A 12,717-nucleotide genomic window follows, 5' to 3' on the forward strand; every position below is an offset into this window, starting at 1 on the left:
TCTGGACGAGGGAGATGATGTTGTCTGCCTGATCCTGAGAAAGAAAGGCTCTGCAAGCTCGAGTGTCTATGATTGCACTGATGAATTGGACCCTTTGGGAGGGTAACAGATGAGACTTCTTCTGGTTGATTCGCAACCCCAACTGTTGAAGAAGGTTGAGTGTAATTTCTATGTGATGCAGAAGACGAGCTTTGGAATCCGCTACCAGTAGCCAATCGTCTATGTACGGGAAAATGGTAACCCCCCGAAGTCTCAGATGTGCTGCTATGACTACCATAGTCTTTGTAAAAACTCTGGGGGCCGTAGAGAGGCCAAAGGATAAGGACCGGTACTGGTAATGGGCTGTCCCTATAGTAAACCTGAGGTACTTCCTGTGCACTGGGTGAATGGTGATATGGAAGTACACATCCTGTAAATCCGGGGTGGCCATCCAATCCCCTGGATTGAGAAGAGGTAAGATGTTTGGAAGAGAGGTCACCCAAAACTTCTGATAGGTGATGAACAGGTTTAGGGCTCGGAGGTTCATGATGGGTCGAAGACCCCCGTCCTGCTTTGGGACTGTAAAATACCATGAGTAAAAGCCTAGAGCGGCCTGACTCAGCGGAACCTGCTCTATGGCTTGTTTGAGTAAAAGCGATTGGACGTCCTCTTGTAGAGTGTCTGATGGGTTGGTAGAGACAAAGGTCGGGGTTGGAGGGTCCTGAAAAAAGTTGATCACATAACCCAGCCGGATTATGGAAAGGACCCATTGGTCCGAGGTTATGTTGGACCATGACCTGAGGAAAGGAAGGAGACGGGTGCGGTCCAAGGAAAACTGGTGGAACGGGACAGAAAGGGAAAGGCAGTCAAAGACCTTGTTTGGGCTGTCTAGGGCCCTTCTGGCGAGAGGACTGGGTAGATGTAGGAGAATACTTGGACTTCGTGTTACATGGCGGTTTGGAGAAGGGTGTTGTAGGTTTCGCCCGCCAGGGCTGGTCCATGGGTTGGAGTATGGTTTTTTATTCCAAGGCTTTGACCATGGACGCTTGGCCTGCTGACGTGAGGGGGCAGACACTCCCAGATTCCTCGAGGTACAGATACTTTTATCCATTTTCTGCAGGACTGTGTCTGTGTTGGTACTAAAGAGGCCACTGCCATCGAAGGGTAAGTCCTCAACAAATGCCTGTGTGTCCAGTTGTAACGCTGTGGAACGCAGCCAGGAGTGTCATCTGAGAGTGACTGCAGTGGTTAGGGTTTTAGCGGAGGTGTCGCCCGAGTGTTTAGCCGAATTGAGCTGCTGTTTAGCTAAAGCCATCCCTTCCTTCTGTAGTTTTTTATTGTGTTTCTGGCTTGTTCAGGAAGGGTAGGCAGAACATTAGAGATTTGATCCCAAAGAGCATATTGATATCGGCTAATGCATGCCGAATAGTTGGCCATTTTGATTCCCAGGGAACCAGCAGTGTAGAGATGTCTACCGATGCCATCCAGCTTCTTCCCTTCTCTATCAGGTGGTGCAGAGTGAGTCCTCTTTGCCTTGGATGAGGAGGCCACAACGACGGAGTTAGGTTTTGGATGGGTAAAAAGGAAGTCCGCACTGGATTCCTGCACTCTATACATGTGGTCAAGTCTTCTGGACGAGATGGGTGTCGAAGCCGGTTTGTCCCAAGATGATTTCGCAGTGTGGAGCATGACTGAAGTCAGTGGTAAAGCCACTGCGGTGGAGGTGTCCATTTGAACTATATCAAAGACAGAGTCCGTGATGACTGGCTGAGGCTGAATTGTGGGTAACGAGAGGGTTTGAGCCATTCTCTTGATAAGATCGCCATAAGATTTAAGATCTTCCAAAGGTGAGATGGGGAAGGGTTCTGCCGGTGAAGAGGACTCCTGTTCCTCCGGTCCCGAGCTTTCCCCGGATCTCGGCAAAGCCTCAGGGGAGTCGGAATGCTCTGATAGGTGTGGTGATGGTGAGCGAACGGGTTCCTCTGGTGAGGTCCTCCTCGGTTCGGGAAAAGTCTGCACTGCGGGCTCTTTACGGTGCCGAGAAGGTTCGACATCGGGTGGTCAAGACAGAGAAGCAGAAGGAGCTAGTCTGGGCGTCCTATAGGACGTTCGGGACCGAGCAGATGCCTCCGAGTACTGGTCCCATTCTATTTGGTGCGGGTGAAACCAGGGGAAGGACGGTTGCACCGGATATGCTCCATACAGATACAGCCACTTTTTGAGGTGCGGTGATCATAATTGTACACAGTATTCCAAATGAGACCGCACCATCGACTTATACATGATACTGACTGATTTTTCAATTCCCTTCCTAATAATTCCCAGAATGGCGTTGGCCTTTTTTATTGCAACCGCACACTGTCTTGATATTTCTAGTGATATTTCTAGTGATATTTCTACCATGACCCCAAGATCTCTCTCTTGGTCAATCTCTGCCAGTTCCCTCTAAGCTGCGGAGTCTTGTGCTCTCTGGCAGCAACAGAGTGGGGCTCATCTAATACGCCCCTGAGAGTCTTCCCCGAGTGCCTAACTGACCGTCTCTGCTTCTCCAGGGCAGTCACCTCCGCCTCAAGGGTACGAACTCTTTCCCTGAGAACCAGGAGCTCCTTGCATCAAGCACACACCCAAGACTTCTGTCCTTTGGGCAGATAGTCATACATGTGACACGTGGTGCAAAACACTGGAAAGCCCCCACCCCCCTGCTGGCATTCTATCTTCTACAGTTCTACAATCACTACAACATTCTACAATCACTACAACACAGTCTCTGCTAGCTTATTCTACTTACATTGTGAAATATAAGGCCTCCAAATTATACAGTTCCAGCTTCCACTCAGAATAGCATATCAGCTCCATTATGTTGTACCGTTAGTGACCAAATATGCAAACAATTTATAGTCCCTTCTTTTTAAAGGCTTTCCAAGTCTTAATCTTTTTGGCGTAGTGTCCGTCTCCTCCCCTCAGCACATTCATCTGTTCTGGTAGAGAGGATAAGGCCCACATACAGTCACTTCCTCTCACAATAGCTTTGATTTCCACTCACCTTTGAAACACGTATGTCGTTTCCATTTTGATTTCATTCAGCTCATTTCCAGACTGTTGTTTATTCACTTTTCCCGGCTCATTAGACAACTCTGGGATCTACTTCAGAAGTAAATTTTCCATCTGCTTTTTTATCAGCTATGCTAGCAGACCGATACCATATTGTACAGAAGATATGGCAGCACAAAAATCCTTTTTATCATTCGCTTCATCTTGCCAAGCCATCTTCCCACAGTATTACTCAGTTAATGAAAAGCTCAGCGACCCAGTCAGTTTGTCCTCCAGCTCTCCTTTTCACGTGCTTTTCTCTTACATTTCAGTTCAAACCATATCCGTTCCAATCCCCTTCAAATGAATTTCTCTTATAAACATATTCAACTTCTATTCAGACTGTATTATGATATGCTAGAATTCCAATTGTAACTTGTTTAATTATAAACCAGATCAATTTACACGTCTATGTCCAGTCCAATTTAAAACAATGGAAAAAATGCCAATTTTCAGCAGTTTGGTTTTTTTAGAAGCCTTGCCTGGGGGGGAGGGGGGAAACGTCCTCCTCCCCTCTTTTTGAACACTCCGCTTGGTTTTACGATAAGAATTCCATTAGTCGGTGAGGTTTTTAAGTAAACTTACTTGCATGGTAGAATTTCAGAAGTTGTAGTAGAAAAGAGAAGCTTAGAAAGCTGTTAAGACAAAGAGGAAGTCAAGCAATCACCTCTTGTTGCCGTCATGGCGATTGCTGCGGTGGAGTATCGGAGCAACAGGAGGCTCAGAGGCTGGCTGCCGCCGTTTCCCTTACTTCTGTCAAGTTCCTTACTGTTAGGAGACCTTTGCCTGGCCCCCCCAGGGATACCACGACTGTGGCACCCCTCCAACCGCCCGTTTCGGGAGTCACTAGAGACAAGCTCCACGGACCCCGACAAAGACAAAGCGTGCTGAAACCCGGAAGTCCAATACTCTTGTCCATCTCTTGAAGGACCAAATTGGTTGTGGAGCTAAATAACCCTTCACCTTTGAAAGGGAGATCTTCCATGTAGGCTTCTGTATTGGGTTGAAGAGCTGTGGCTTGGAGCCAAGCATGGCGGTGATGGCATATGTGAGAGTCTTGGAAGCGGCGTCCACCATAGGTTTGGATGCTGGAAGTTGCTGCATGGCAGGCAACATGCCCTCCTTCTGGAATTTTCTTGCAGAGACATGCTTGTCATCCGGTAGCACAGAGATGTGGTCACAAAGCTGCTCCCACAAAGAGTAGGGGTAGTGAGCCATACAAGCCGCATAATTGGACATCTTGATTCCAAGGGCCCCAGCAGAGTAGAGTTTTCTGCCCACATTATCAATCTTCCTACCCTTTTTCTCAGGTGGGGAAGAGTGCACCTTCCTGGACTTTGAGGATGACAGTACCAATACTGAATTAGGGCGGGGGTGGGTGAAGAGAAATGCAGCCTGTTTCCTGAATACGGTACATGTGGTCCAGTCTGTGTGAGGAAACAGGAGTGGTGGCTGGTTTTGCCCAAGGCTCCCAGTAACTGGAAGGACCACTGCGGTGGATGTGTCTCGCTGCATTATGTCATACACAGTGTCATCAACCGTAGTTGCAGTTGAACAATGAGTAAGGAAAGCGCTTGAGTCATTATCTTCACTAAGTCGCCATATGATTTCAGATCCTCAGAAGGCGAGATTGGGAGATCCTCTGAGATTTGAGGGTTTGGGGAAGGTTCTGCTGGTGTCATGTCAACGGAGTCTTCGACACTGGATTCAGAGGAAGATGCTTCTCCAGCATCGGAGTGCTCAGACACGAGTGGAGTCAATGGCCTGTCTATCGGAGGTGATGGGAAAGAAGGCTCAGCAGGCTTAAGTGGGCGAAGTGTCTCCTTTTTCCTAGTATCAGGTGGCGGAGACAGGACCAAGACCATTGCTGATGCTTTGCATCAGGTCAGGGATTGGTAGGATGCACGTGATCTGCAAGAGGCCCCTGAATATTGATTCCAATCTGGTGGGATGTAGAGGATAACAATGATAAGGGGAGGGGGGGTTGTTAAAGGGATAACCTCCATACAAGTATGCCCACTGGCGCTCCTCATCCCGGGATTTTTTTAACATACCGATTGTGATCAGCGCAGGCCCTTTAACCCATGGATGTGAAGCACAGAGACCATGAAGAAGATCAAAGGAACGTTGTGTATGTAAATGTGTGCCTTACCTCAGCCCTCCTACAACAGTATCTAGTACAGACTCTCACCATGTGGGGGAGATGACCCAGATGCCCATCAGCTGGATGGCAGCACTAAGGGGTACATGGACCTGAAAGTGCTTCTGCTCTCCCTCCTGTCCCCACAACTAGGTAGCAGTAGGCAGGTTGCTACTGCAATCTAACCAAATTTGTAAAATCTTTGCAGGACTTTTTTTTTTTAATGAGTGGTGAGGGTTTTATCCTTTTCAGCTTTTTTTTTTTTTGGCGTTTTCCTGCAAACCTTAGAGCTACCCAGGTTTATAGAAAAAAATCTGTAACAGCACACAGCCCCACCGTGGAGATTTTTTCTGATCCACACTCTTGAGTTATGCTCAGAAATTCTCTGGGTGTTTTAATGTAAAAATTTTAATAATGTTTTATTTTAATTATCATTATATATGATGGAACCCGTGCCCTGAGCCTGTTTATGGGAAAGGCGGGATATAATTTTTATAAAAGAATATAAGAAAGAAATGAATACCAGATGTTGTTCACGATTTTAACCATAATTTTAAAATTGTTACATATACAAGAATGCATAAATTAGTATTATTATCTAGTCCTGTTATTTTACAAAGTGCACTTGAGAAAGGAACAGGTTGTCAACCCCTGTGCCAGTAAGTTTAGATCATGAATCAACCACTCTCAAGTGGAATTTCAATAAACTATGAAGTAATTAATTTCTTCCAACTGCTTCTTTGTTTCTTCTTTATGTACCTTATGTCAGCATGTGATGTTGGTCTGAGAAGACTCAGGTTCAAATCTCCATGCAACCCACTGGGAAAATGTAACCAGTAATGTTCTGTCTTGGCCTAAATTTCGGGGGGTTATTGTGAGTATCAATGGAGGGGAGAACTATATACTCATCAGAAATGGTGGGATTAAAAAAGCAAGTCAATCGCATGGTTTTTGTAAAGTGCCACACATGTTGATGTTATATAAATGCATATTAAAAGTCTTACCTCAGGCTGCCCTATTCCAAGAAGAGCAGTGGCATATCCATAGATGATCACAACATAGTCAACTATACCAAGATTCAGGTGCTGCAACCAGGTTGAAAAAAGTATTTAAAACAAACGGGAAACATGTTAAATGACTGAAGAAAGTGACATAACCATTGAAGCCTATTACAATCAATAGCATATTTACATTCATAAGAGCATCATCAGTTGTAGGTTTAAAATGGAATGAAGCTCACTTTCCCAAATAAGAGTTTAAATTCCATGAACAGAAAATCTCTCAATGTAGTCACAAAAACTGGTAAATTAAATCAAGCAGAACACATGTACTTAATCTGTTCTAACTTGCTTCCTGAAGCAATCATTAATAATAAGGAGCACTAGGGTCACAGTGGAGATTACGCACAGTGCAATAAGACAAAACTGTTGTTTGGATTTCCCAACACTCTAAACTCATGCAGCTATTTCTCCACGCTTCTCTTCACTAGCCTATCAATGTGTGCGTGCTCATTCTTCATACTTATAATTGTAATAAGGTGTTCTCAGTTGATGGCCACTGCCAACATAGGAAACTTAGGGCATGCAGCATGTATAATTTGTTCACTATGTTCTTAATCAACCCCATTATGTGACAAGATTAGTGAACACCGTATACTAAACTCTGAATGATGAATCCTGCACACCATACCAACTGCTTCTCTCATGCTGCTGCAGCCTGCTGTGCTCTTCAAAGTGTAAGTGTAAATGATAAAAATCAAACACAAGCAGAAATACTGCTTTGAACAGAAGGAGTTCCAGGATGCAGATCAGAATTAATAAAGTAGAACTATTAAAATATAATTCCATATATCATTACCTCTTCACAAAAAAAGTTCAGATCACTTCTGGAAGACTTTAGCAGATATCACAATGGAAGGTAGGAAGTAAGTTAAAACCATGAATGCATAGCAGGAGAAGATTCAGCCATGACCACTTCTACCAGTTATGAAGTTATTTAGGGTTCAAGCTATACAAGGATCTCAAGCCTCCCACCTGGAATGGGGGCTAGAAGAGAAGACAGCTGATGCTGAAGCTGGAGCACAGCTGTCATATTCTAGAAATCTATTTCCTTGAATCAGCACTCTAATATGTTCTGTACCAGTGTAAACATTTCAATTTGCCTCCAGTGAATAATTTTCTTTGTTATAAAACCAAGAACAAAATAGAAAACATTATATAGAAAACAATTTTATATTACTTTATTCGATGAAGAAATTCCTGCACTCCATAACTTTTTCTATATAGAATTCTTTAAAATAAATCAAAATAAGTAATTTCCCCTGAATTCCCCTAAATACGAGAAGTAATTTTCTCTGAATATGAGAAGAAATTTTCTCATGTTCTAATAGTTAATAAAATCCATCTTTCTTCAGACTTATCAGCTGATTCGTTTTTACCAATTTTCTCAATAGAGGATCCATTTAGCTATCATGGCTTATATATCGTGGCTCTAGCAAGGATGGAAAAGAGCTCTTTTGACTACCTCTCATCTGTTAATGGACTTAATCTTTTTGAAAGCTATGTATGTGGCATTCACCCTGAGCTGTGTGGCCCAGGCTGGCCTGATCTCATGAGCTATGCAGGGTTGGCCCTGGTTACTGCTTGGAGACCACTGAAGAATCCAGGGTCACTGTGCAGAGGCAGACAATGGCAAATCACCTCTGAATCAATCAAGATGGGTGTTAGTAGGCCTTGAACTCAGCAGGAGCTCATAGGAGCACAGCTCCTGAACCTTTCTGATGCCCCCCTCCTCCTCTCCACCTATCTTGTCCACTGAATAGTAAGTGCAGCTGCATAACAATCCCTGGATTAGGAGAGCAGGCAGCCAGTCAGCCACCAGGAGCTTTGCCACACCCCCAGCAGCCCTCATTAACCCCTGGAGAAACCTGCACCACCCTTTCTCCACTTATGTGATTTTGGGTGGTGGGCGGTTTGCTGGCCTTTTGACTAGAGGGGGGGTGGCCTAAAGAGAGCCCCAGGGGAGCGAGGCCTGCTTGGGCTGGCTGGATCTCTAGCCAGCCCAAACAGGCCTCGCTCGCCCGGGGCTCTCCTTTCTTGCATCAGTTTGCTTTTTGTTGGGGGGGGGGGGCGGCAGCATATGTTAATGAGTTATGCTAATGAGCTCCACCACCTACTTTTCTACAAAACTATCCCTGGGTGTTAGTCTGTCTGCAACAGTATAAAACAAAACCTTCTCGCTATCCCCGGGCCAAAGAAGCCCGCCTTAAATCCACCAGGGATAGGGCTTTCTCTGTTATGGTCCCTATATGGTGGAATCAGCTGCCGGAGGAGGTGAGGGCCCTGCGGGACCTGGTTCAATTCCGCAGGGCCTGCAAGACAACCCTCTTCCGGCTAGCTTACACCTGACTGACGAGAAACTTAACGTAGCTTTCCAGACTTTTGTTATATATTCTGTTATGATGCTTAATGTTTTAATGTTTTAATGTTTTAAATGTTTTAAATATTTATACATCTAAATGTTATTAATTTTATGTTTGACTCCCTGTTGTAAGCCGCCCTGAGCCACCTCGTGGGAAGGGCGGGATATAAATCCAAAATAAATAAATAAATAAAAAATAAAAGCAGTTTAACAAATTCAGTCAGAGGAGGATATGATTTTTCAAAGAGAAGGCAATACACACATATATACATATAAACCATCACAAAGTGCACTTTTAACCTAAATCATTACAGGAACTTGGCATGTATGGTAAGACTACTATCATCATGGCTGAATATAAATGCTAAAGCCTTTTCCCAATTTGAGAGAGTTGCTCATAGCCACTATTACAGACTGACTTTCAGCTATTTCTTGCTAAGTATCTCAAGGTTTTGAAGACTATATCTTAGTAATAAATTACTCTAAATTTCAATATTTACTGTGATGCTAGAAAATAAAAGGACACTATAGGACATGTACAATCTAGAAGATATGTACCAGAGACACTTCTTTCACATACAGAGGATATTCCAAGAATATCTTTTCCTGGCTTTTATCATTTGCTAGTATAAAAAAATTACACCTCCACTATCAACCAACCTGATATCTGAGGAAGGCCCAGGGAGCCCCTCCTCTGGAAACTAGCCTCAGCAGAAGTTCAACTGGTGGAAAACTTGGGGAGGGTTCTTTTGACTGTTGTCATTTCCCCCCTCCTCATCTATATGCAACTCCTTCCTTGAAGAGTTGAGAGATGCTACTTTCCTAAAGATCTTCTGGATGGGTCTGAGAGATGCTACTTTCCTAAAGATCTGTATGGGTCTGATGACATGCCCTTTTTGGCAGGCCTCTAAACTGCTTACTAAGAAATGGTCTGACTTTAAGAGTGAAGAATAAGGAGATTGGATTTATGCCCTTCACTACCTGAAGGAGTCAGAGTGGCTTACAATCTCCTTTCCCTTCCCCTCCCCACAACAGACACCCTGTGAGGTAGGTGGGGCTGAGAGAGCTCTCTGAGAACTTGAGCAGAACAGCTCTGAGAGAGTTATGACAGACCCAATGTCACTCCAGCAGCTGCATGTGGAAGAGTGGGGAATCAAATCTGGTTTTCTCAGATAAGAGTCTGTGCACTAACCATGACACTAAATGGAGTGACACTACAGAGAAAATGGTTTTTACTTTATTTTATTGATATCTTTATTGTATTTTGTTGTTCTTCGTAATACCTCAGGGACTTTTTGAGTCAAAAGACTGTCTATAATATGGTATAAAAAAACCTCCTGTATGCTGCTTCTTTATGTACTCATGGTTCTTTTAAATATCCCTGTGAAAGGTTTAAAGGCTAGATTTACTAACAAGATTGAAGTGTTCTCAACATAATTCTTCATGGTACCTGCAGTTGTGATGGATCTAGAACATTCAATAATTGTGCAAACGATTGTTCTGCACTATGAAAACGATGATCCATCAAGGCTGTACATCCATCTTTTACATAAGTCTTCAACTCCTCTACTGACAGCATTCCATCCACCTGCAAGAAAACTTGAAGTAAAGCTTAAACATGGTTTTAGTTGCATCAGAAAATGCCATTCCCAGGCTTACCTAAATGGAGGCTTTTCATAATAATGGTTTGCATTTTTGTTTATTTTATAAACATACTGCCTAAATATAATTATGCAGCAAACATTTAATCGTTAGGAAAAACAGGTTGCTTACCTGTAACTGATGATCTTCGAGTGGTCATCTGTGCAGTCACACACATGGGTCTTGCCGCAGGCAACGGATCCATACCTCGGAGCTCCAATAGCTCGCCTATAGCGCTTTTGGTGCGCTTTCCTCCCGCCCTGGGGAGCAGGCAGCGACTGCGCATGCCTGGAGCGGGGGGAAAGCGCCCATTCCACTCAGTTTCTTCCAGCCGCCAGTGGCACTAGCAATATGCAAGGTTAAGCAACAATCACAAGAGGCCAGCAGCGGGGAAGGCTGGGTGGGCGTGTGTGACTGCACAGATGACCACTCGAAGATCATCAGTTACAGGTAAGCAACCTGTTTATCTTCTTCGTGGTCTCTGTGCAGTCCCACACATGGGTGACTAGCCAGCTGAATGTCCTGGAGGAGGGTGCTGGTAAAAGAAAAAGGTTAGTCACACAAGTATTGCACAGTAGTTAATAATGGAAGCGGATACACTCACCCCTAGCTTCAATGGAAGATGGATCTGAGGACCGCTTGACCGAAAGAGGCGTCTCGTCTCGCACGAACGTCTAGGGCACAATGGGAGACGAACGTGGATGGAGAGGACCACGATGCAGCAGCACAGATGTCCTCTAGGGAGACGCCCTGAAAAGCCGAAGACGTCGAGACCGCTCTGGTAGAGTGAGCCTTAAGGCCTTCAGGTAGAGGCTGCTTAGCCAGTTCGTAGCACAACCTGATGGCACTAACTACCCATTTAGATAGTCTCTGGGTAGAAATTTTGTGTCCTTTATGAGGTTTACCGTAGGCCACAAACAGGTTAGGGTCCTTACGGAAAGGTTGTGTACGAGCAAGGTAGAAAGATAAAGACCTTCTAACATCCAAGGAATGCAGGGCCCGTTGTCCCGGGTCGATTGGGTTGGAGAAAAATGTTGGCAAGGAAGTCGAAGTCGATAGGTGGAACTGGGAGACAACTTTAGGAAGGAATGCAGGGTCTGGTCGCAGAACGACCTTGTCCTTGTGGAAATGGTGTAAGGAGAATCGTGGCGGAAGGCACATAAGTCACTTGCCCGTTTCCCTGAGGTAAGGGCCACTAACAGCGCTGTCTTCCAGGAAAGGAGGCTGAGATCTATGGTAGCCATAGGTTCAAAGGGAGCTTTCATTAAGCAAGAAAGAACTAGGGATAAGCTCCAAGTCGGAACGAAGGGTTTAACCGGGGGATGAAGGTGCAACATGCCCCTGAGAAAGGATTTAGACAAACTATGGGAGAACACCGTCTTGCCGTCAACGGGGTTATGAAATGCAGAAATGGCAGAGAGGTGGACTTTCAAGGAGGAATAACAGAGTCCTGATCTCTGTAGTGAGAGCAGATAATCAAGGATCAGATTTAGAGGCGTTGATTCTGCTCGCAGTTGATAGGATGTCGCAAATGAACAGAAGCGCTTCCATGTGCGTTGGTACGAAAGTCTGCTGGAAGGCTTCCGCGCGTTAAGAATGATGTTGGCTACGTCTGCAGAGAGGAAGGAGGGCGGATTCTCCAGGCTGTCAGGGCCAGAACCTGAGGGTTGTGATGCAGTATCTGGCCGTTGGCCTGAGATAAAAGATCGCCCATTAGAGGAAGGCAACGGTAAGTGTGGCAGGACATCTGTAATAGCCTCGTGAACCACGGTTGCCGTGGCCACCATGGAGCAATGAGGATGCAGTCCGTGCCGTCTCGCGTGATCTTCATCAGAACCCGTGTTAGCAGGGGGGTTGGAGGGAAGAGGTAGTGAAGAGAGCCCTTCCAAAACTGTAGAAAGGCGTCGTTGCCCCTCCTGGTATAGAATCGGGAACATTTGGCCTTGGAGGCAAAGACGTCCACCTTGGGTGTTCCGAAGCACCGAAAGATGCGACGAAGATAGGTCAGATTGATGGACCATTCGTGGTTGTCTATCCGAACCCTGCTGAGAGAGTCGGCCAGAACATTCTCCACACCTGGGAGGTGGATGGCAGTCATATAGATGTTGTGTTTGACGCACCATTCCCAGAGCAGTATGGCTATACGGCACAGTTGGAGGGATTTGGTGCCCCCCTGCTTGTTTATGTAGAACACTGTTGCCATGTTGTCTGTGGAGATCTGAACGTGCCGACCCTTGATCAGTGGGAGGAAGGATTGGAGGGCCCTGTGCACAGCAATCAGTTCTAGGCAGTTTATGTGCATGGCCCTCTCTGAGGGAGTCCAAAGCCCTCTGACAGTCTTGCCGTCCAAGTGGGCTCCCCATCCCCACTTGGAGGCATCTGATGTTACAATCGCCGTCGGAGGAGTCGGTAGGAACGGCATGCCTGCGAGAAGGTTCTCGGGTACA

General features: G+C 45.4%; 1 protein-coding gene across 1 annotated transcript in view; it reads right to left on the reverse strand.

The window, feature by feature from the left end:
- The window catches only part of TTC3 (tetratricopeptide repeat domain 3), a 196,659-nt gene that overhangs the window by 99,134 nt on the left and 84,808 nt on the right, over nucleotides 1-12,717 (reverse strand). The window contains exons 18-19 of the mRNA XM_060234268.1: nucleotides 10,080-10,217; nucleotides 6,214-6,294 (exon numbers count right to left, since the gene is read on the reverse strand). Coding sequence (XP_060090251.1) covers nucleotides 6,214-6,294; nucleotides 10,080-10,217 — 219 coding nt within the window. The remainder of the gene's footprint in view (nucleotides 1-6,213; nucleotides 6,295-10,079; nucleotides 10,218-12,717) is intronic.

This window comes from Heteronotia binoei, chromosome 3 (genome assembly GCF_032191835.1).
Source record: "Heteronotia binoei isolate CCM8104 ecotype False Entrance Well chromosome 3, APGP_CSIRO_Hbin_v1, whole genome shotgun sequence".
NCBI classification, from domain to species: domain Eukaryota; kingdom Metazoa; phylum Chordata; class Lepidosauria; order Squamata; family Gekkonidae; genus Heteronotia; species Heteronotia binoei.